At 46.5% G+C, this 25,381-nt stretch overlaps 2 protein-coding genes and 1 pseudogene across 3 annotated transcripts; 2 read left to right on the top strand and 1 right to left on the bottom strand.

Annotated features, from left to right (window-relative positions):
- The first annotated feature begins 1,956 nt into the window (after window positions 1-1,956).
- On the top strand, window positions 1,957-4,982 carry LOC120677604 (annotated as a pseudogene).
- A 3,621-nt stretch (window positions 4,983-8,603) lies between these two features.
- On the top strand, window positions 8,604-11,994 carry LOC120677605. Its single transcript, XM_039958756.1, has 4 exons — window positions 8,604-9,200; window positions 10,336-10,767; window positions 10,867-11,179; window positions 11,382-11,994. The coding sequence occupies exons 1-4, from the start codon at window positions 8,676-8,678 to the stop codon at window positions 11,552-11,554; spliced, it is 1,443 nt and encodes a 480-aa protein (XP_039814690.1). The 5' UTR covers window positions 8,604-8,675; the 3' UTR covers window positions 11,555-11,994.
- A 516-nt stretch (window positions 11,995-12,510) lies between these two features.
- LOC120677606 (actin-related protein 3-like) lies at window positions 12,511-21,477 on the bottom strand. 2 transcript variants are annotated; one of them, XM_039958758.1, is made up of 10 exons: window positions 21,078-21,477; window positions 19,933-20,167; window positions 19,592-19,846; window positions 18,831-18,977; window positions 17,886-17,978; window positions 14,646-14,765; window positions 13,530-13,640; window positions 13,321-13,440; window positions 13,080-13,172; window positions 12,511-12,903 (listed from the first exon to the last, which is right to left on the bottom strand). In XM_039958758.1, exons 1-10 carry the CDS (start codon window positions 21,161-21,163, stop codon window positions 12,823-12,825), a joined length of 1,341 nt encoding a protein of 446 aa, XP_039814692.1. In that variant the 5' UTR covers window positions 21,164-21,477; the 3' UTR covers window positions 12,511-12,822. The 2 variants fall into 2 exon arrangements, with proteins under 2 accessions (XP_039814692.1, XP_039814691.1); XM_039958757.1 differs by having other exon boundaries at window positions 13,315-13,440; window positions 21,078-21,475.
- Between the last annotated feature and the right edge of the window lie 3,904 nt (window positions 21,478-25,381).

The raw sequence follows: 25,381 nt of genomic DNA on the forward strand, positions 1-25,381 counted from the left end.
ATGGGTCATGGGTGCTTCCTTTTTTGCATTGCTGATCATTGCAGGAGTCCGAAGTTAATATTGTATATTAGCATACGGAGTAATTACAGATAGTATCACAACAATAGGAAATGGCCTGTGCCAATGCTGTTTGCAGTGACAAGACATCAAACAGGTCCTTCATTTGGAGATGACCTATGATAGCAATATGATTACATCAGCTTAGCAACTTTCCCTGAATTTTCATCCTAGGTGTCAATTCGCTTCCGGGAAGAAATTGTCAACGGTTTTTGGAAACTTATCTGTCATATGATTTTTGGTAGTCGAATTAATTAAAAGGCTGATAGGATTGCTGGAATCTATTTGGTAAAGTATAGAGATATTGTTGTACAGTACTCTTGTTTCACAGTATTCAAGAGTCCTTGGCATGTTTGCAGTACATAACAAGCTCATGCTTAAATGTGGCTTAACATGGAAACAGCTCATGCTTAAATGTGGCTTAACATGGAAACAAGTATTAGATGGTGAAACACTTGCAAGGAAGACAAAGTATATATTAATGATGCTCCAGCTTTGAAAAAGTCCAGTATGGCCATTGCAGTAGACTACTTGAACACCCCAGCTTGTAGCGCTTCAGACATTGTTCTAACTGAGCTGGGCCTCGGTGTGATTGATGTTTCAACAATGATTTTGTCGCGATATCTTCGAAAAATGTTGCAATGTTTCATTTCAATGTTGCAAAACTTTTATGTTAATGGATGCATGTTGCAATATTTCAATGTTGCAAATTTTAACTTGGCCCGTGTTTGGTAAAACTTTACAAAAAAGACGAATGCACGCATGAAGTACTAAACAAAGTTTATTTGCGAAACATTTTCATGGATGAGTGTAATTTTTCGAGACGAATCTAATGAGTCAAGTTTCACCATGATTGGCTACATTGATGCTACAGTAACCACTCCCAAATCATTCTCTAATCATGCGGTCAAAAACTTTATTAGCTACAGCACATGCTACAGTACTATAACTGTAAAAATTATTTTATAATTAGACTTCATCTAATACCTCTAATTAGTGGTAAAAATGCGAAAAAAATTTATGAAAATTTTTACACCCCCTAACCAAACACGGCCTTGATGTTGCAATGTTGCAACAGCATTTTTTACTGCCTCCACTGTTGCCCCATCGTCACTAGCCTGCGGGCGCTAGCAGTTCCGAATATAAAAATCCAGTGCTTGGGCCCCACCTCTCTAGTCCCCACGTGCGCCACTAAAACTGCGGACGCCGGAGCGGAGGCGGAGTCCAAACCGCGGCCGTTCGGCACGGCCGCCCACCATCTCCGCCGCCCTTCACCCATGCCACCGCCGCCGACGCGTCGCCCTCTTTTCCTCGCCCCCCACGCCTCCCCCGCTCCTCGTCCGAACCTGCCATGGCCGCCTCCAGGCCCCTGCCGCTCCGCCTCGCCGTGCCGCTGGCCCTCGCCCTCCTGCTCGCGCTCGTCCTCGTCGCTCCGCCTCGCCGTGCCGCTGGCCCTCGCCCTCCTGCTCGCGCTCGTCGCCGACTTCCTCCGGGCCTCCTCCTCCTCCTCTCGCCGCGTCTCCCTCGCCCTCCTGCTCGTGCTCGTCCTCGTCGCCGACTTCCTCTGGGCCTCCTCCTCCTCCTCTCGCCGCGTCTCTATAACGATCCGGTCTGGGATAACGGCTAAGATCTACTCTATACGTTGAGTAAACCACACTTGCTAATTAATTCTCTTGCGCTTTCGTCTTCGCTTCGCGCAAAAACATCGATCCGGAATTAACTAGCTTCCCAGGCTCGGTATTTAAATTGGGCTAGGTTTCCTTCTCTTCTCAGCAAGCACTACACCTCCGGCGCTACAGTATTATTTTCGGCACTACAGTAGCCTATCTACAGTACCCAGGGATTCGGCCCGGCCATCTAGCCCGTGGGCTGTTACAGTCTCCGCCCTCTCGTCCTCCGCCAGAACGGTACCCCGCCGCGCGGCCCGCATTGCCCTGACTGCCTGACACGAAGGCCATTTTCTGACGAAATTTCGTGGTTCTAACCACCATTGTTGCTTCTCTCGCGAGTGCCGGCGAAGGGGAAGCGCACCAAGGGCGGCGAGCGTGTGACGGGACACCTGAACGCGACGTACGCCGACCTTCCGGCGCCGCGCTGGGACTGGGAGGAGATGCCCGCGGCGCCCGTGCCACGCCTTGACGGGGCGGCCGTGCAGATTGGGGATCTCCTCTACGTCTTCGCTGGGTACGGGAGCCTTGATCATGTGAGGAACTCATCATAGATTAGTTAATATCGCATTGGTTCTAATTTAGGGATCCTTTCAATTTGGTACCTCTTCATTAACTCTTTCAGGCGACACAGCCCAATGCTTGCTAAACTGAAAGGGCTGGCTGAACTGTTAGCTTGTTGGTTGTGCTGGTAAAGGCCTATAATCGAAGTATAGGAGTGATCAGTCACTCTATATAGCTGAACAAACTTGTGTCACGTGAGCTTCATTTCAGCTGTTTGGTTTTGATTCTTCATGTGTAGCATTAAATTGGAGCATAGGTCATTGCAAATTGAATGCTGCATGTATCACTGATCTAGATTTCAACTTCTCCGGGAACTGCTTTTAGCGTTCAGGATTTCAACAAGTAGGATCTGACGATCTGTGTCGATGTGAGCTAGAGCAAGAGCAAGCATTTATTACTCAGAAAAAATGATTATTATGGGGGCAGTACCCTCCCTTTCTGATATGTTGCCCTGCTCTTTGTGTTTTCAGGTTCATTCTCATGTGGATGTGTACAATTTCACTTCAAACACATGGACTGAAAGGTTTGATATGCCGAAGGAGATGGCACATTCGCATTTAGGAATGGTGTCAGATGGTAGATATGTTTATGCAGTTTCTGGACAATATGGGCCACAGTGCCGTGCCTCAATAAACCGCAATTTTGTTTTAGACACACAGACAAAAAAGTGGCATGAATTACCCCCTTTACCATTGCCAGGTATATATGTTTAAATTTACTAACCATAACCTGTTCAGAGTTATTGCATTGATGCTTATGTGCTTCCTATGTTATTGTTCTCTGCTTCTATCAGTAATTATGATCATAGACACCTTAGTACATAATTTTGGTTCAACTCCATTGGCATTGCAAGTCATGTCACGAATTTGAAGCCATTTGTTTTAATTTCGTTTCTAGTTTCACATTGTGCTAATATGTGAGCACTTTTAGATGCCTAAGAATCAAACTATAGTATGTGCCTGGAAATTAATATGCTAGCATGCCATGTGATAAGCATAAACCTACAAAATGAGTGATATGGGATGCACATTGTTGTCAAGGCCCTCTATCTACTACCAATCCATATTTTAAAACTCTACTGAGATGGTTCATTGCTTACATTCTGTATTGCCCTAGCTGTTATTGGCACATAGGACTAAAAATGCTAAATATTTCAGGTATGCACCAGCTACTCAGCTTTGGCGTGGGCGGCTCCATGTGATGGGTGGAGGCAAAGAAGACCGTCATGAACCTGGATTGGAGCGCTGGAGCCTTGCTGTCAAGGATGGCAAAGCACTGGAGAATGAGTGGCGAGCTGAAGTACCCATACCACGCGGTGGACCTCATAGGTATGTTGGAGTGTATTTTTGTCATTTGTATGCAATAGCCATATGGTAGGTGCCTCTTTTGAGGGATGACTGTTGGTGTCTAGTGCTTAGACGTTCATACTGTTTATCCTATGTAGTGGTACCGGCATTATCCCTCTTTTGAGGGATGATCATTGGTGTCTCAATAGCAATAATTTGGCATTTAGATGAAGTATAATTTTTAATTTCTTAATTCAAACTTTTTGCAGGGCATGTGTTGTAGCTAACGATAAACTATTCGTAATTGGTGGACAAGAAGGAGACTTCATGGCTAAACCAGGATCACCTATTTTTAAATGTGTACGGAGGCATGAGGTACGTACATGGTCCCTAATGAAGTTTGTTCCTGCACCTCCGGTTTATTTTCTCATCATCAAGACCTGCACTGAACTATGTTGACTTGTTGAGTGAAACCTACATAAGGATGGTATCTTTAGAACTATTTTTTTCTTCATGATTTTCATTAAAGAAATAAGTTCCTGCAAACCTATACTTTCAATTTCTTAGTCCTGGTGTCCAAATTCTTCTATTTTGTGGCCATTTTGCTGCAGCTTCGTTCTTACAGATTCAGAATGGCACTCTTGTAGGTTGTGTATGGTGATGTGTATATGCTAGATGATGGATCCAAGTGGAAGCAAGTGTCTCCAATGCCAAAGCCAGATTCCCACATTGAATTTGCATGGGTTGTTGTTAATAACTCCATAGTAGTTGTTGGTGGAACAACAGAGAAGCATCCTATCACCAAAAAGATGATTCTGGTTGGTGAAGTCTTCCGGTTTGATTTGGAAACAATGGTACGTTATGTCCAAATCGTTTTCCTTGTGGATGTCATTTTATGAGTTCAATAGTGTTCTTGTCTGAATTTAAGCGTATGGCTAAATGTATTAAAATTTGCTCTTCCATTTTCTCAGACATGGTCAGTCATTGGGTGCACCAAACTTTCCGGATCAAGACAGCCTTAGCTGGTTATTGGCAGGGCTGGCTCTATTTTACTTCAGGGCAGCGAGATCGGGGGCCTGATAACCCGGGCCCTAAAAAGGTTGTTGGTAGTATGTGGAGAACAAGGCTACACTTTTGATGCTAGTAGTTATGACAGGGATTTTCTGTACATTACAGATCTAAGTCTGTTTTTGTACTAGTGATTAAGAAGAAGTCTGTTTTTGTACTAAAACTAGGGATCTCAAAGGCTCAGACAATTGCTCGTGTCCTGAATTTTGTAGTCTTCTAATTCATGTTGTCCACAGCATTTGTAGAAGGATATGTGCTTTCAAATCAGCAGAGTACTGATAGCATAACTTTGGAAGTGTCTTCTCTAACAAAGGTTCTTGACTCTAAGTAGATTATACAAGCAGAGGTTTCTGACTTCCTGTAGATCTGCATCCGTTTCCATTTTCTGACAGCCAGGGCCCCCAGTTGCTCATCCCACCTTTTTTATGCTAACATGTCTCCTGATTTCTTGTCAATGATGTCTACTTGTTTTGGTTCTCACGTCTGGAACTTGAAGTTCAGAGATGCCTTCAAACAACTAGAAGAACTTTCTAAAGCAATCTTTCCCTCCAATGGACGTAAGCAACCATCAAACTTTGTGAAAAGATTATTCTTATTGGAAATATTCAATGAAAAGTAATGGAATAAAGGAGAAACGATGTATGCTGATGTATTCTTTTCCTAACTGTTGCATAGAGGATAGAAATATTTGATGATTTGTTTTTCCCTTTGCCTTCTTCTATTTTTGCTCCAGATGTATTCTCACAAATTGAGCAGAACATGTCTCTGGCAAAATTCTTGATGTTTTCCTGCACAGCAGTGGATGATTCAACGAAATTATAGTTTGTGGGTCATTTGCCAAATAAGATCATATTTATTCCCTTTTTGTACAACTGGTTTGGTAATCTGTTTGTATAGTATTATTGTTAGGTAATCATGACAATAATATCTGTCTAATTATCTGAATTCATTATGAGTAGAAATGTTCATCTGAAATGTATAGGAGCACGAACAATTATTGCATTTTCTTCTCATACATAATTACATATATGTTGAAAACGGCACAGAATCGTGTAAACAATATGCCTTGCACGCAATAACATCGAAGTGACTTTTTCCCCAAAACCAAGAACTAGTTTTCCTGCTAGAACAATAATTGGACCTGATAATGATTATAATTGTTCTAACATTTTCTTCTCATGATGCAGATCCAGCCCAGCTTCAGCTGTTGGGTGAGGACACGCCGGATGATGGCGACTCAGGTAACGTTTTCCCCTACCACAACTAAACTTTGCCGGCGTTTGCAGGGGTCTGTCACGCTTAACAGTGACCAATCACGAGCGGCTAGCCTCATCGTCTTCTTTGGTAGTAAGTAAATCCTAAATCTCTCAGCACCACCGTTAATTGCCGACTAGGCGGTGGCGGTGGCGGCGGATGCCGGATGCCCGGATGGATGACCGGCCGGCGATGAGGCGTCTCTGTCATGAGGCGTCTCTGTCGGGGCCAGGCAAGGTTCACGGTCACCGCACGGGTATGTTTTCTTTTCTGCTTCAGAAAATTCAAATGAGCACTCTTAGTCCGAGGAGATGTTCTGTGTGACAGCCATAAGTTCATTTTTCCTTTTAGAACTTTAGAAGCATATTTTTACATCTTGCGTTACTTTTATTTTGTTGAACACATCTCCTGTCTATTATTAATTGTTTCGTCGTACCATGGGAAAATTCAACATGACTCCAAGTACAACTGAAATCACAGACCAACCAAATGTAGGTAAAATTTAGCCAGCTCTCCATCAGAGAAAAACAAACTAAATAGAGAAAATGTCTTCTATGCTGAATCAATAATCCATTTTATCATTCCATCTCGTTCACACACGCACACACAAAAGTCTTTTCCTTGAGAGGCTTGACCCTAGCCAAACTCTAAGCAACACCGTAATCATACAGTATGATGCTCACCGTCACCGGCATGCCTAATGAATGTTTCCCTGAACTGCAGGCTGCTGCCACTTTCGGTCGGCGTACGTCGAGCCAACTGCCGTGTGTGGTGAGCCGTTTGTGGCCATGGCCACAATTTTCTTAAGGTCCAGCGACGATGAGCCATCTCTCCGGCCGGGACCCAGTTTGACAGAAACAATCAAACGTGCTGGACGTTGACATGCTGATTGTCTCCACGTTAAGATCGACACCGGCTTTGACTGCAGACACTCTGCATACAGGCAAGATAAGCAGTGACCACTCCGGATTGCCAGCTAAACCTATGTTCGACGCTCTAGTTTTATTTTATCCTGAGGTTGCTTGTGGCTCCTTGGTATGTATGCTAGGGACAAAGATTGCCATTGTTCTAGTTAGTGCCTAACCAAGCAATGAGAGAGAATGATACCTACCTGAGTACTTGACAAATCCGGTCTTACCTATTTGCACGTTGACTAGCAATTTTCAATTTTCATAGTTAGTAAAAAAATTATAGCGCCATGTCATTACAAATTAAGTTAAAATTGACCTAGAAATGCTATGTACTTGCAGTGTTTTCTTATAAATCTACTAAAGCATCTGACAGCCGAGTGTTCAGCAATGTGGTATTTTTTATCATCATTAATAAGCAATATAGTTGTAGTTGTCAAGTACTCCCTCCATTTTTATTTACATATTGTATTAGGTTCATCCTAAATCAAAGTTAGCCAACTTTAATCAAATCTAAAGAAAAATATAGCAATAACTATACTATCCAAATTATCCACCATCAACATATATTTTATAGTAAATTTAATAAAAATAAATTTAGTATTGTAAATATTATTATTGTTTTTTTATAAATCTAGTCAAAGTTAGTTAAGTTTGATTTAGAACAAACCAATACGATACGTAAATAAAAGTAGAGAAAGTATTTAGCTAGGCCGTCTCTCAGTGAAAGCCCGTGATCGAAAAGACAAGCGCGTGCTTGCCTGACGAGCTAGCTTTCCGTATACGGTGTACGACTACACTTATCCACCACTCGCATGTGTAGTAACCGGCAGGACTGAGAATCACGACGTCTCGTTCCCAAAAAAAAAAAGAGAGAGAATCACGACGTCTCATCTCATGTATGCTGCTCTCGTATCGACGTACTTTGTCCCTAAATACTGCAATTTTCTTTTTTTATAAAAAAATTACCGCAACAGTACACATTCAGGATAATCATTTTTTCTCTCCACAGAAAATTAAATTAAATCGTAAGCATGGGTTTCCTTTTCTTCACAGAAATTCATAACTCCAAGTTACTGGCCTTGTTTGGTGCGCGGCCTTGTTTGGTTCGCGCTAGGATTTTAGCGTGCTAATGAATAGTGATATTTTGACTACTAATTACAGTGTCAAACAAAATCAGTTTACAAAACCAACTCTAGAACCCCCGCGATAGTGACTCTGAAGAATCTAATAAGGCATTTGACCGCGCGATTAGAGGATGGTTACTGTAACATCACTGTAGCCAATCATTGATTAATTACCGTCATTAGATTCGTCGCGAAAAGTTACACACATCCCTAAAAAATTTATAAATAGATTTTATTTTGTACTTCATGCATATGAAATTTTTTTCGAAAAACTATTTTTAAAGAATGCCAAACAAGGCCAATCCAGCTTTTCCGAGTGGACGGATGATCTCTGATCTGCTTTCACTCTCAGCTTTTCACCCTCCTCACACGGTCACACCTCAGCCAACCATGTGGATCCTTCTCGGCTTCTCCCTCCCAGCTCCCACGCGCGCTCTCCAGTTGAGCCGAGCCGAGCCGCTTCATCCCCCGCCCGCGATCTCGCCACGTGTCCACCTCCTTCCCTTCTTCCCCCGCCGTCGCCCCAGCCCACGAGTCTCGGACAGAGGTCCCTCGACCCACCTGGCACTCCACCCTGCGCGTAGGCCCACTGATTCGTGGGACCCGGACGCCGTGGGTCCCGAGGATCGCGGGTATTTAAAAGGCCCACTCCCTCTTTGCCGACCCGTCGACCCTCCAGCAGCCGGTAGTTTACCACTTCTGCCCCTCCGGCGAGCCCCGGCTAGTTCCTCCCCTCCCGCGCCCATGGCCTCTCCCGGCGTGACGCCTCCGCCGTCGACGTCGCCTCCCCCGCCCCCTCCGCCTCGCCCGCCTCCCCCACCGCCGCCGCCTGCCGGGAGCCCCAACCACAGCCAGAGCCACCCACCGGCGGCGATCTCGTCGCCGCTGCTGCAGCAGCCCGACGCGGACGCGCCGCCGCTCTCGCGGTGGCTGCGCCGCCTGGAGGCGTTCCTCTCGGCGGCGGGGCTGGCGGCGTCGACCCGCCTCGGCGTGGCCGCCGCGGCCTCCGCGCTCGCCGTGCTGGGCCTCGCGCTGCCCGCCGCGGCCGTCGCGCTCTCCCCGTGCCGCGGCCGCCGCCTCGCCTGCGACGACTTCGAGGTCGAGGCGTTCGAGGTCTGCGTGCTGCTCTCCCAGGCCGCCGCCGGGGCCGTCGCGCTCGCCTGCGTGTCCAGGAAGATGGCCATGTACGGCATCCGCAAGTTCCTCTTCGTCGACCCGGAGCTCGGGATGAGGATCCGGTTCCAGAAGGAGTACGTCGCCAAAATCCAGGTGATGTGCCTGTCCCCTCGCTAGCGTAATCTCGCTCTTGTCTCAATTCCGAGCGATCCTGCACTGAATTTCAATTTGGTAGTATGGGAATTTCTATTTGCAACTCGAATAATTGCACGCTAGCATTCGGTAGCGAGAGCAGTTTCTATTAATGGTTACTCCTGGTACTTCCGCTACTTCTACTCACTGCTGTTCTACTAGTGGATGATCAGATGCCACCTTATCCAAATTTAATGCAATTTTGTGCCATTTTGAGTGCAAACTGTGCAATTCGAGGTGGAATCAGTGAATTCAGGTGGCATTTGATTCTGGCACACAAGTAGGAGACTGGAGCATTTTACTTTGGGGCTAGGTGTCGGTTTCTGCTTACTGTATGTTTTAATATTTAGGAAGTTTGCGTGTTGCAGTCTCCAGCTGTTTCCACGGAGACCTCATATCTGGATTGTTGATTTTTGCCCCTTCAGAATTTGCGCTTCCATGTTCGTTGACATGTGGAACCAGGAGCTGCCTATCCTTGAGGTTGAGGAGATAGATGTCAAATTCATAATGCCACGACCTTGTTTAGTCTGTGGCGCCTTGGGACTCTTGGCTTTGTCCTTACTTAAGGACTAACCAAAGTGGCTTATTCTTTCTGTTACATATTATATTAGTACGTGCTTCGCATGTGCCTCCTTAACTTTACCATGTAAATCATCATTCAAAAAAAATGTTGCCCTGTGAATGGAGCTCATGTGCCCTGTGATGAGTATCAGTCCACGATTGTGCCGACATGTCGATTTGTCTTTGTTTAATCGGAGATGCACGATTAGGGGCTAAGCAAAGATTTGTGCTCTGGAAGACAGAACCCGTATTTCTTTGGCTTGTTTTTACAATTTCCATTATAGGCAATTGATCAAAGTGCATAGACATGTTTCATGTGTAATTAATATTATGATTTTTTTTGTCAAGTAAAGTACAAATTCCCATTTCCTGTCTACTAAGTGGTCTGACCAAACTGCTCTTACTCTTCCTAGATTACCTTGCAATTTCTAGTGGAAATTTGAATTGGAACATTTCATATTTAATAAGGCATCATCCCAGTTCCTAAGAGCTTTGGTAAATTTTATGCTGACAAGTGTTGCAATATCTACCACAGGACTTTTTCCGCACACTTACCTGGTGGATATTGCCATGCTTTGTTGTGAAGGTTACTCGAGAATTCTTCCTTTTTTCCCACATCGTCCAGGAGTCGGTCTGGGGAGCATGTGTTGTATTTTTTGCTTCCATCATGTCATGGATGTATTTGACAACAATATTACTGTCATCCTGTATGCTCTTCAACCTGGTTTGCAATCTGCAAGTTATCCACTTTGACGACTATGGAAAACTTCTAGAGCAAGATGCGGATCCTTTGGTCTATTTGAAAGAGCACCTGCAGCTCCGCCATAACCTCTCCAAGATCAGTCACAGGTTTCGCATGTTCCTCTTACTGCTCTTCCTTTCTGTTACAGCAAGCCAGTTTGCCATTCTTTTCAAGACAACAGCCTACAATGGTCCGATCAATTTCACCAATGGAGGTGACATAGCTGTAAGTATCACATGCTTTTGTATTGACATTCAGCTGTGTCCTCCGTTTACGTAATTTCTTGAAAAATAAATCATGAATGGATTTCCTTTTATACTACAGGTTTCTTCAGTTGTTCAAGTTGTTGGTCTCGTCCTCTGTTTACACGCTGCTGCTAAGATCTCCCACAGAGCTCAAAACATCTCTTCAATAGCTAGTCGATGGCACGCACTAGCAACATGCTCTACTGATTCTAATTATGTGACCACCCCAAATGGTTCTGGGAACCTTGTGCCCTTTCCTGCACATCTGTTTCTGAGGGATTATTCAGAAAGTGATCTGGAGTCCCTGGAGACTGCCTCCCTACATGGCAATTCTGCTGGCACAGCGCAGTTGGCTTCGTACATGTCTTCATACCACAAGAGAGAATCACTTGGTAAGTAATCCAAAGCTTCCTCTGTATCCGTATCGCTTAATATTTCTTCAATTGTTCAACATTATAGTTTGATGAGCACACTGCCTATCCTACTCAATATGGCTTTGTTTATATATAGCCTACGTCAACACTACAATCTACAGATGTAATTATTGTCTTCTCAGCCATTGTGCTTATGCTTTGTTTCTCTGAATAATTTCAGTGCTGTACCTTCTAGCGAATCCAGGCGGCATCACAATATTTGGCTGGATCGTTGACCGGACATTCCTAAACACCATCCTGATGCTCGAGTTAACTCTTGTGCTCTTTGTGCTTAGCAAGACCGTTGTGGTCCCAGGCAAAACACTCATGCACAGTTACATCGGGTTCCCATGACTACAACTACAACACCATCGCAGTGCACGGATTCAAACATTCAGGGTCAGTTAAAAGGCCATGATTTTGATGATGACACGTTGCCAGGGCTTGCACGCCAGAGTGGGAGAAAATGGTAGCAATGGTGGCAAATTTGGTTTCTCTCAAGGCGCAGATCATATGCACATTATGCCACTCCAGGCATTTGGGATCAATGGGCTCCAAGGCTGGCTGATGCAAAGGATATGCCGTGTACAGTTTTGGGCGGGTTAAGTGGTTTGAGGCATCTATTCTTTTTTTTTTGCTGTGTATATACGAAATGTATATGCTACTATAAACCACTAGACAAAATATTTTTTATCGGCCTCTTTTGTCAATCATGGAGTGCATTATGTAAGTGTATATATACATTTCTAACAAGCTAGATGAGCCATGATGCCATTTTGGCTCTCTTTACGACACCTTATCTCTGCACTATTTTAGTTTGTGTACAACTGTTGAAGAAGCAACGGTCTGCCGTACGAACTTCAAATATTGCCAAACATCAAAATTCGCCTGGGGTGCCGTTCATCAGTGCAATGGATTTTTTTTTATTAAAAAATGTCTCATCATATCATTTATTTGAAAATAAGATGCTTTGCCACAAAAATGTCTCACCATATCATTTAATTGGAAATAAGATGATTTGCCAATGTTAACTGTTAAAGGATCTTCAACCATTAATGGACTCCAGCCACACGCAGTGGTCAACAAAAAAAAAACTCTACTTGGGGGGAGGAAACAACCCCACCGTTTTTTCATTAAGAGGAAGCCACACCGGCTTACCCGGGTAGAGATAACTCCTGAACCCTGACCCATGCCCGAGAGGGCCAAGCCTCGCGGCGAGCACAGCGAGGGGTTTTTTTACCCCAACAGCCGGAAATTCGCTTCTGATGAGAATCGAACTCAGGATCTGTTGGGGCGCGACGCTACCGGAATTTCCAAAATTTAACCTGAATCCTTATTAACAAAAAATCATAAATTTGCCTGGACAAACTAATAGAAAAGGAAAACCAATATTTCCTCCCAACTGTCTAAGGTTCTGGCTACAATCATGCACCTCGAACAGGAACCAAGCTGCTGGCTATACACAACAGGCAATACAGAACAGACGACTACAAACAACGCTACGGTTCTATCTGGATGCCCCGATAATGGTTGGGACGGGTCAAAAAGAATCAAAATTGGCTATATTCTATCCAAAGAAACCTAAACGAGCTCCTACTGGAAGATGCGATGTGTAGAAAATTTCAGTACATTCCTTTGAAAACTGGGCTTGTTCTGCATATGCTTGCTCCATGTTCCTCGTACTCTTCCTTTGTGTGGCAATACTGCATGCGAAAAGGGAAATCACTCAGATTCCACTTGTACTAATTGATTCGTGAGGAATGGTTGAATTCGGAACCCAGTTATAACTATATCAGCACACATAGATAGCAGAAATTGATGCACTGTAATTGAATAATGCAGGTTTCTTGAGGTCGCAAGAAAATCAAGTGGCAGATACCTCATAGAATTCTGGTGTAGATGCAGCTACTGAACCCCCAAACCAAACTGCGTAACTCTGTATAGGATGGGCAACCACGTTGACTTCAATAGGCTGATAACAGAAAAGAAAAAAGTCAGATAAAAAGAGTCTGAAGCACTTAAAATTATAAACATGCAGAGAACATTGATTACAACAGTACAATACAATGGAACAGCTAAACTTGAGAATCAAGCATCTGCAGTTCTGCACTTACTCTCACTTCCACACAATGGCGGGCATTAGTTGCAGCAACACGATCATCTACTATCTTCTTTATATCATTCTGGAGTCTCTTGTGGAAGTCTTTAAACATGGTAGATCCACCAGATAATACTATATTCTGCAAAAAGAACAATTCCGATAAATATCACAGCATATACATGTATCAGTCCCCATCTTATGTGTCCCTGCAGAGTTCAAAGAAAGTACCTTGTACAGAGCTCTCCTTGTGTCAATTGGTGCAGATTGAACACAGCTATCAATCAATTCAGGTAAAGGAGTGGAGAAATCAGCGGAGTAAATCTCAGGATTGAAGAAGATCTGCATATATTGTAGATATTAGAGAATCACACCTGATCCGACTTGTCTGCTGAATTATACAAAAGCTTATGGATATCACTTAACAATGTAAAAATGATTTATACAGTTTTCTATAGGAGGTACCGACCAAGATCCATATAGTATCCTACTAGAGGTAATGAACCAAGATATTGAGAAAGTGTTAAGGCAGGTCTGGAGAATAATGGCAACCTGCAGTCTTTCAATTTTGTGGATGAACAAGGAAACTGTCACCTCAGTTCCCAAATAGTAGCAAGGATGCTTCTATACTTGTGATCTTCAATTTTAATGTACAAGGCCATTTATTGATATGACTTCTGGTGATCACAGTTTAGCAATTCAACATACCTTCATCATCGTGAGCCATCAAACTTACTAATTCCTTCTGTTTGAACCTCACATTTCCCTTCTCACAACAAAATTTAAAGAACTAATTATTTCTTCAATTGGTCATAAATGTTCACTCTAATATGTAGCTATAGTTCATAATGACAATGCAAAAGACTCCGATTCATAGAATCAACATATTTCACAAACAAATAGTACTGCAATCATATGGATGGCAGTCCTTGATCTGTGTTCCTATGAACTTCATTGACAAAGCCACAGCTGAAGAGTCAGTACGCAAAATGGTCATCCAGTGAAGTCTGTATATTTTCTTGATCTATCTCCTTTACTACAGAATTAACTGAAAGAAGGGCTCACAAGAATCCGTGAACTCTTTGTATAAAGCTTATCTTGTTCTTATGTTACAGCAACCATAAGTCGAAATTGCTGCCTAACTCTCACTGTACTTACGTTACAGGCATTACCTTTAAGAGAGCAATGTAAGACCAAAACTATGAGAAATTACTCATTGCAACACCAGTTGCAATGTACTTATCACTCAAAGGACCATATTAGGCCATAACATCATACCAGTTCACAGATGTATTTTGGTAAGAAAAAAGAACTTTATGAAATTTGGCGATAGAAATAGGAATAAACCTCTGGGCCAAGAAAACGCTCATATCCGATGTCAATTGTATATGGGACCCCAGTCTTTGGTTTAATAGCTGACCAATGTTTGACGTACTTATCAAGCTTCTTGTCATGCTTCTTGAATTCCTGAAATCGTATGGAGATGCACATGAATATAAAATATTTCTGTTTGTTTTACATAGATTCCTATGTACGACCTCTTGGTTGCTGAATTCAAAGAACAACCTCATATCACACTTGCCACATGTATATTCATATTTATAAAGGAAAAATGCATAAATAAGCCTACACAGTGAGAAGTAAAACACGTAAACACAGAATAACATTTAAACTGATTCTCCAACCAGGTTGAGAGTAGTTTTTACACAGGGAACGCATTTTACATTGTCGTGGTGTGGCAAACCACAGCCGGGTGGCGGAACGCACCCGCCTAAACCCAGAGGGTGTGTACTCGGGGGTTAGCTAGCGACCAGTTCGATCTCGCTCAAGAACACGATGAACACCAAGGGTTTTGAGTGGTTCGGGCCGCCGGAGCGTAATACCCTACGTCCACTATGTGTTGTATTGCCTTGCCTCGAGGGAGTCTGCGAGAGCTTGGGCGAGCCTGAGTGTGTGATCTAGACAGCTTGTTCTGTACAGCGAGCGCTTCCCTTTTATATCTCAAGGGAGGCGCGTACACGGCTGCTGGGACCCCGACAGGTGGGCCCAGCGATGTAGTATAAAATAACGTACTGTTCATACATTATGGCGTCGTAGGCAAAGGAGATCTTTCTCCGGATATCTTTGCCTGCTCCTAGAGTCTCCCGTTCAGCATGTCCAGGCGCTGTCTTGTCGGAACGGCGCCAGGCGTAGCCAGCGGCGTCGCCTGCCACGTAGCTGAACGGCCCGTGTAGATTACGGCGTAGGTGACATGATGGAAAAGTGCCGTGCTGTCGTATCCAATTAATGCGGCACACGGGCTCTGCGCGGGTGCGGCTGCACTGTGTATCTCGGTAATATGCGATGCACAGTGGGGCCTGACAAAGGCTGCCCCGCGTGCCGTGGTGGCAGAGCACGCCTCAACCACCAGCATTGAATGCGATGAGAGGGCGAGTCTTCCAGCGGAAGGCTCGCGCTTGAACCCGCGCCCGTGCCACTAGGACGCGGGGCGGCTCCGGACCCCCCGGCGGTATGTTGGTTCTACAGCACGGGGGGTCCGGACGGGTGCAGGAGGTCTCGGACCCCTTACGGGGGGTCCGAGGCGCTTCCAGCTCGGAGCTTTCTTTCCTTAGGGACACGTGGCGTCTTCGGACCTATCCCAAGCGGGGAACGGGTCCGGGGCCGTTGGCCTGGTGAGGTAAGAGCCTGACCTATGGGGCCTGGCTGCTCCGTCCTTTGGGAGTAGTTACAGATAACTACGCAGGCCCTGCCTTGCTGCAGTAGGAGTAGGTATCCCTACTGCAGGGTACCGACAGTGGCCCCCGGGCCCACCTCGGGGGAGGTACGAACCCGCAGGTGGGGCCACTACTGCAATTTGGCTCTGCATAGCTTGAAGCTTCTTACTGCAGGGGTCTTGACCGGCTTTGACCATCTATCGGGTTGTTTGCTGCCTCATCGCATCGCAACGGCTTACTGACCCATGGTCCCCACATACAGTGGTTCACCTCGTCACGCGCACGACGCTCGGCATTGTTGTGGCCAGAGTAAACGGGATATTTACTACCGGCGCAATTTCCGAAAAGCTTGGCCACGCCAGCGCTTAATACGCGCACGTCAGCTCAGCTTCCGCCCCGCTTCGCGCGCGGGCGACGGTTCAGATCCCGTCTTTTCACACCTTTGTTGGTTATCCGCTCACCCCGACAGGTGGGCCTGGGCCCCCTTGTCATGGGCTGGGCGGCTAACACTAGGTGCGGGCGTCGCTTGGGTTCCAGCGACGGTTCCGGGGCGCGCCGGTTGAGTCAGGCTTTATAATGGGGCGAACCGTATACCTCGGTTGCTTTCCCGCATTCGCCTTCTTCCTTCTAACCTTTGCGCCCCTTTGCTTTCGAGCTTTCCTTGCCCCTTGCTTCCCCACGGACAGCGCCAAATGTCGCGGGCTTTTGGAGGTACCCACAGCCGGGTGGCGGAACGCACCCGCCTATTCCCCGAGGGGGGGGGGGTACTCGGGGAAGTGCTAAGCGATTAGGCCGATCTAGCTTGGGGGCAAGAACACAAGAACGCACGGATTTAGAGTGGTTCGGGCTGCCGGAGCGTAATACCCTACATCCACTGTGTGGTATATTGCTCTTAGTATGAATGAGTCTATCCTCTGCCCAGCCAGGCTTCCCCTGGACCTGGCCCTTTTCTAACGGGTGTCTCCCTTTTATAGAGCAAAGGAGGACGCGTACACAGGCGTTGGACCCCGACAGGTGGGCCCAACAAGGATGTATACTATACTGGAAAGATACTAATGGTGCTACAGTGGTTGTGGATCTCTTCTCGGATACGCTTCCTCGTTATGTAGACTCTCTGACCGAGGGGGGTCTTTATTTGTCCCATCGGCGAGGCGCCCGTTGGAACAATGTAGCCTGCGGCGTAGTCTGTCGAGGCTACCGTGTAGGTGCTTTAATGGGCGAAGCCGAGCCGTCGTATCCAACTGGCATGGTAGACTGACATACGAGGAGTAGGCGGCGCCAGCGACTGCTCTGTGCTCCTTGGTAACACGCAACCAACAGTGCAACCTGGCCAAAACTGCCTTGGGCTTCGTTATGGCAGTGCGCACTTCCACCTACTGCATTGTATGCGGTAGGTAGGTGAGTCTTCCCGAGGAAGCGTCACGGCGCGCGCGCGTGCCGCCACCTGCGGACACGTGGCGGCTCCGGACCCCGGGTGGGGTGTTTGTTTTCTCCCTGCTGAGGGGTCCGGATAGTATGTGGGGGTCCGGGACCCCGTGGAGGGTCCGGGGCCCCCAGCCGTTTGGCCCTGAGCACTTTCTTCCCCGGGACACGTGGCGACACCGGACCTGCCCCGAGCGGGAAGCGGGTTCGGTGCCGTTGGTCTGATGAGATGGAGCCGGATCCCAGGGGTCCGGCTACTCAGCTCCTTAGGGCGTAGTTACTGATAACTACACAAGTCTTGACATGGCAAGAGGGGGTACCCCAGTCCTGGGGTACCGACATACATATAGGTTTAAGTTCATTAGGGAGACTTCAACTTCCATTAAACAATTTAGTTGTGAAGACCAATGGATAGTAATAGGGTAAAAGAATTTAACTCTAAATGCAATACCTTGACAATGTCTGAACAAGTATAGCAATACATTTCTTTCACCTTGCGAGATATATCTAAAGAATCCTCAGGTGGCAGAAGCTCACCTCTTTCCTGCAAAACAGCCAGATGACACTAATCATTAACACCATTTATAATGCAATACACATCACCATCAGTAAAACAACATCCATGCGCCTGAGAAATCCATCAAGCTTTTACAGAATAGACCACTACTAACTATTGAGAGCATAAAGGACTAACAACAGATAACCCAAACAGTACAACTCTTAACTGTAAATATGGTTTATGTTCTCGGTGGTTGTGTAGTCACATGTAGTTTCTCACCAGAAGACTAGTTATGGCAACAGGCTAATTACCCATTGTAAAGTATATATTTTCCACAATCACATAATAACAGTCAGGATAGGACACCATTCAAATAACATATGGAGGCACTAATGAATAGCACACAATTCAATCATTCTAGTGAACCAAATAACACGTACCAAATTTCATTAGACCACATGTTTACTAATTGAATTTGTAATGATAGTGTATGATCTTAATCTGCAAACTAACACTAGGGAGGCTTGAAACTCGATTTTCTGACACAAGGAATGGTACCTTTTTGTAGCTCTTCTCATTAAGAGTGTCAACGGATTAACGTAACATAACCAACATTATAACCTAGTACAACCTAGGTTAATTCACTAGCACATCATCCCTTGACAGAAAATAAGTGCTAAACTAGTATTAAGAATAACAAGCAATTCAGTAAAAAGTATCTAGAGCTCATGCGTTAATCATCGATGACATGGAACAAGCCTATAAAAAATATGTTATAATGCTAAAATAAACCTTTTGATTTAATAGCATGAAGTCAGTGATAGATACTTTACTAACAATGTCTAGAACTTCTACATCTTAATTTAATCACAACAAAATATGGAGAACACGAAATACCTGTAACAGCTGCGAAACAAACTGAGTTACATCACTCCCAGAAAAAGGAAAAGACTTTATGCTACTCCCAATTACATAGCCGTTTACAACTGGCACGATGTGTGGAGCACCATCCCCAATATCAACAACTACACCTGTCATATCAGACTGGCAAAATATATTGGTCAACGGTAATGAGAAGTAATGTGCTCTACCAACAACATTTCGGTATTAAAGTGAAAAGGGTCAACAGATTGGTACCATAGAGTGTTTGCTAATAACTACAAACATGTACCCTGAATCAGAAGTTCCTAAGTGGGAATTGAAGTTTCCAGAGTTTAACAGGAACACATGCTTATGAAATTATGAAACTGGTCTTCTTTTTAAGACATTGCGCGATTCTAATGAGAAGTAATGTGCTCTACCAACAACATTTCAATATTAAAGTGAAAAGGGCCAACAGATTGGTACACAAAGAGTGATTGCTAATAACTACAAACATGTATCCTGAATCAGAAGTTCCAAAGTGGGAATTGAAGTTTCCAGAGTTTAACAGGAACATATGCTTATGAAATTATGAAACTGGTCTTCTTTTTAAGACATTGCACGATTCCATGGAACAAATATAATATAAAAAGAGAGACAATCTTTTGGCCTGGAAATGCTACAGCAAGTATACATTCGCCACTCGAACCGAAAGCAGCAAAGTAATGCTTGTCGATCAATGAAGTAGTATCATACTTGATCAAAAGAAGCACTAAAGAGCTATTTTCAGAACCTACCGGAGGATCTGAATCTTCACCAGAAATACTTTTCAGATAGGCGTATCCAGCAGAAAGGCTGAGGACAGATTGAACAGATATATATAGACCAGGGACATTGAAGGTCTCAAACATTATTTCTCCAGTACATTCGCGACTTTCGGGTGAACCAACAGGACTATCCGTAAGGAGGAAATAATGTTCCTCAGGATTGCAACGCAGATAGTTGAAAATGCATTGCTGCCAAAATCTCTCCATTGTATCCCAGTCATCAACCTGCAAAACAAGAAACGGAGATAAGACATACTGGCTTAGAACACAAACAAAGGACAATATCACCGACAGGAATTTTATATACATACCTGACCATGACGAATTGGACTTCTTGAAGTGTATAGCCCACTAGATCTTAAACGCGACAGAGCCTCATCTCCAATAAAATAATCAAGATCAGCCATGACGCCTGCATTATACTGTGCTATCCAGTTTGCACTACTCAACAGCTCTTTCTGGTCTAGAAAAGACTCATTCACTGCTACGACAGTAGGGAGAGTGAAAGACGGCTCAGAGTTACCAGAAAATCCAAGCTTGCTATACCTAGACATAAGAATATACAAATCTTGTAAGAAACAAAATGGTGATAGTCTTAGTCAGTGAAGCGAGGGTGCATGTGTTACTATCAATAAAATTTAGGAGCTGAAGTGATCCATATATAAGCAGTTACGGAGAAATCAAAGAAATCGAGATTGAATGGAAATTACTTTATATCATAGGAATATTCATTTTGTGTCCGTCACCACTTTAGGAATTGTTCTCGTGAATCACATTGTTAGTTTCTCATAACACAGATGTGGAATTTTGATAAGACAAAAATATCTAAGAAGTTCATAAACTCAGCATTCAAGATGTATATTCCTTACAACCAAACTTGCTGGAACATAGTAACTGCTCCCTCTCAACATACCATAAGAGGAAAAATCCTGCAGAATCCGCTTTACAAATAAGACATGTACCGTACAAGTACAACACAAGCAGATGAAGACATAATTTCAAAATTTCCTTCCGAGGAAAAGGAGAAAGTCCCGATTTAGGCCTATCACTCTGAATCTCCTTTCCCAATTAGTACGAAGTAATTCACAACTATTCCCCTGATCGTTCCTATTCCATTGCTTAGACTGCACAACAACCTAACAAAACGAGCAGCACAAACAACTGCATGGGATGAGTATATCTCCCACCCCAGCCGATGATCTCGATAGAGTTTCCCCAAACCTAGTCAGTGCCTCCAAATACGAAGTTAAAATGTCGCGAAGCCACCAGTCCCATCCCCAGCCACGGGCACCCATTTCAGCAATCAATCGCGCGCAGCCAGCGACGAGAACCCCCGAGCACGCACGAGAATCGCGCACCGATACGGCAAACAGCACTGGGCACCCAGCGACCACGAGGTCGGAGAAGACAACGAGCGAGCGGGCGAAAGGGAGGGGGGGGGGGATCGGTCGGTTACCCCGTGCCGTTGTCGATGACGATGGCCGGGCGCGCGGTGGCGTCCATGGCTGGCAGCTCCGTGCGGGTCCCCGCCGGCTCATACATCCGCCGCCGCCGCTGGAGGGGCCCGGGGGCGGGGCATCGGGTCCCCCAGCCGCGATCGAGGCCTCGCTTCCCCGCGGGTCCCCCGATCGAATCGAGGCGGCCGGTGGCGTGCGGGCTAGGTCCGGGGCCGGGCGATCGATCCGGGATCGGAGTGACGCCCCCGCGCGCGCGCGAGCGAGGGCCGGCCGGCGAGGTGGATTTGGGGGAGCGAGGCGGGCGGGCGGTGCGCGTGGCGTGGCGTGGCGATGGGGAGCGCTGCGGGAGGAACGAGACGAGACGAGTTGATTTGGTTGACGAGGGAAGCGGGAAGGGAGGCAGCCAGGCAGCAGTGGGTGAGTTGCCTCCTCACCCCAGCACTAGTGCGCCTGCCCGCCTGCCTGGGTCTCTGCGCCCGCCGCGTGGGTGGGTGGGTGGGCCCCACCTCTGACTCGGAAGCGGGTTGGAGTGGAAGCGCCCTCACTCCTGCCCTCGGGGCCCACTTGGCAGCCTGACGTGTCCTCTCCGGCTTCGTCCTCCGCAACGGCGCCACCGCCACGCTCTGGCATCTGCCACCGCAACCACCGCCGTCGGTCCGCCGAATTTTTTATTTTACAATTTTCAAAAATATATATCGAACCCAAAAATTTACAGATTTAGAGCAACTTCAATAGACTCTCTATATTTATTCCTACATTAAAAAATAGAGATTTTAATAGAAGAATATCGTCCAAGAGCTTCTCTAAGTGGTTATCCAAATATAGCCATCATCTATTCCGGATTTCTCGCTAACCAAAGAAAAATAGCGAAAATGGCTCTCTAGAGTGTAAACAAGATATAAAAAAGTTGTTGGACAGTGAAAATATATAGAAAACGATTTTTATATAGATGACTTTCCAAATGATAAATTAGAGAGTAAAATTTAGAAAAACTCTTGGAGATGCTCTTATACCACTCCTGTCGAATATAACGGCTCCAGCCGGATGAACCGACGGAAAGTGCACTCTATAGTAGCAACTTTATCATTGGTAATTGGTACATCCGTCGGCATTTTCTTAATCTGGACTGCTTACTTTTAAAAAATTATAACTAATTTATGTGAATTTGGATGGAGAAAATTTTATATGAAAAATATAGATATCAACAAGGTACTACGACAACTGGGGATTAAGCGAAACACTTAAAAAGTGCTTAGAGGCAGTCTGTTAAATGGTGGCTGGGCCGTTGCCGTACAACCACGGGCAGCCTCATTTTGCAGAGTCCGGCGCATTGTCACTGGTAACGTGGAACGAGGGTGCGTTTCCGAAGTGTTGTTTATCTCAAATATCGTTTCCGCCGTCCTCCGCCGACGGATCAGCGGCTCCAGCCCCGCCGCTGCTGTCAAGCGGCGCCGGTGTCCCCTCCGTCGACCAACGGAAGAAGAAGCGCGACGTGTCAATGCGGTGAAGGGAATAGCCGCGGTCGACGTCGAAACCATCGTTCGCCACCAGGTACAGGAACCGCCGGAAACTCGTCGCCGTGTCGTCGATTACACGGCGGCGAGGAGTCCGTCGCCTTCGTTCAGCCGATCGATCCGCCAGCAGTCTCTGCGGTGGCTTTTCCTTTTTGAAAGGGCTTCATAAGATGGGCCGGGCCTGCTTGGGCCTTGGGTTGGGTTGGCACATATCGTGCAGCAAATTTCGGAGCAGATTTTTCCTATTTGTCAATCGTCCAGTCCACCTGGCGCCACGGGATTGGCTGGTGCAGGAGGTGATGACCTCCTGATGAGGGGCGGAAGTGGTGGTTGAATGGCGCCGGCGACGGAGAAGAAATGCTAAAGGCTAGCTGAAGGGTTTGGAGTTTTTTTTTATAGGAGGTCCTTTAGAAAATGTTAAAAGAGAAAATTTCATTATCATGCCGACTAAGGCAGGACCCACATGTTAGAGACACACTGATGGCGAATTTCAGATTGCAAATTATTTCCATTGTCAAATTTCGGATTGTTAGAGACACGCGCCGTAGGATCATCCATTCGTCCTGCCGCTCGCGAATCTCGGCCGCGAGTAAATTACAGATCACAGCTGGCCCGCCCTTCCTCTCCCATCCTCCCCCGTCGCGCTCTCCCTCTCCCATCTCTCCGCCCCTCTCTCTCCGGCCATCCCCGCACCGGCCTCTCCCGCGGCGCGCGCGGAGGCCGACCGCGTTCTCCTCTCGACCACAGCGCTCGGCTGGCCGGCAGTGAAGCCCCCCCGCGTGACCACGGCGGTGGGCGCGGAGGCCGGGAGCGCCCCCATCACCGGGCGGGCGCGGAGCAGGGGCCCCGCCCCTGGCGGCAGGCCTCGCGGGTGGATCCGGGAGCGCGGTCGAGGCTCGGCTCGGGGAGGCCGGATCCAAGGGCGAGGGCACCGGGCAGCACGCAGGACGGCCCCTCCCTCCCTCCCCCGGCGCTGGTGGCGGCGAGGCACGGGCGGCCACGCGCGGCGCTGCGCGCGGCGAGGCGCGGGTGGCCGGCGCGAGCGGCCTGCGCGCGGCAGCGGCCCGCCCCCGCTCCCTCCGGCGGCCGGGCCGCGGCGGGGCGGAGCAGAGCAGCAGCCACAACAGGGGCGGAGCAGCGGCCGCGGCGGGGATTCCGTCGTGATTCCTTCGCCATCGCGACCACCTGGCGTTTGCATCTACTCTGTTTCTCAAGGTACGGTGGCCCGCCCCACCCGCTTGCTTCTGCCCCTCCGCGGTCGCAGCTGGCCTGCTCCATCCGCCCACCACGGTCATCACCGTCGCCCTTCGGTCGTACGTCGCGCCGCCGTCGCCTTCTCACGCCTGCGCACGGCGCCGTCCGATTCCTGCCACCGGCACGCCGTCCTGCCTCCGCTGCTCATGCCTGCACACGGCGATATGATCTTGCACTTGCACCTTGTAGACTCGATCGCGGTGGTCATTAACAGCTAGCCAGCAGTAGCATCTCTATCAGAGGAAAAAGAAACAAAAGATAGTTATTAATAGAATTTTCTCGTCTGCAGCATCTTTGAGCAAATCAAAGGCTTCGTTCTCAGCTGGCCAGGGCCACACACGAGGTGGTCTCCTCTCCTCGGGTGTCTGGTACTCGATGCTGCCGCTGGTGAGCTGCTGGTGACAGGCGCCCTCCAGCAGCGCCATGATGCACATGCAGATGGTGTTCTTCTTGAAGACCCAGCATAACGCATAGTCATCCTGGTCATGGGAAGGCAGGTAAGGAGAAAATAAAATAATCATCAACACAATTTTTTTTTTGGCAAGTTAACTTATGCCCTACACTAACACATGGTTATGCTTGTACTGCATGCTACATTTGCTAAATAATGTTTGGGGTAACATTAAGCAGCATTGTCCTTTACTATGTAGATTATGTAGCATTGTATCCCATGAAGTTCAGATGGTAAAACTGCATCCCATGAAGTTAACCTACTATTATACTCCTATTTCTGCATTGTTATGCTTGCTTGGAGCACCATTTTTCATCACTCCAAAAAAATACATACATAATGGACCAATGCATTGACCAGAACGCATGCTTTTTTTTTGGCTATAACAGTCATAGTAATAGTGGAATGCTCTCTACTTGTCAGGCAGTTAACATTGCACCGGATAATTTAGAGGCAGACACTTCCTCGTACCGCTGCAGGTAGGTGCACTTTGTCCATGAAGTCTGATGAATGGAACTGCTCCCTCCTTTGTATTCCCAAGTGACGCCTAATTCATGTGCCTGCACTTTGTGCAGTGTTGACTGAGATTTGGCTCTAGACCAAATAGAGGCATCCCTGGCAATTGGTTTTTACTGTGACAAAGGTAAACTTTTGTTCTTCAGACGCTTGTTAGGCTATGTTTGAGTTTCTCTAATCTGATTACATGTTTATGTAGATCGACTTTGATGACTTCTGTTCTCGGGCCTCTGAGTTGGTAGAGAAGGCCAGTGGAGCACCACTTTTTACTGTTGTGCAGTCAATCGAGCCATCGAAACAGATTTATAACCAAGATGGTTGGCTGGGTTGTTCTGGCAGTAGCATGGCCAACGACGACGACCTTGATGGCTCTGGCGAAGCAGGAGAAGAGGAGTGGCAGATCCTCTAAATGGGAGGAAAACCGATGATGCTCTTGGTGATGCTCTTGTCGGAGGGCAGGGAAATAGAATGGGGGTATTGTGTCTCTTCTGCTTTGAACTTGTCTTTGAGTTTCTGGTTGTGACAGTGTGAGGGTACTTGCTCTTTAGTTATCGTATATTGATTCGGG

The sequence above is a fragment of the Panicum virgatum genome, chromosome 6N (assembly GCF_016808335.1).
Source record: "Panicum virgatum strain AP13 chromosome 6N, P.virgatum_v5, whole genome shotgun sequence".
Taxonomy (NCBI): domain Eukaryota; kingdom Viridiplantae; phylum Streptophyta; class Magnoliopsida; order Poales; family Poaceae; genus Panicum; species Panicum virgatum.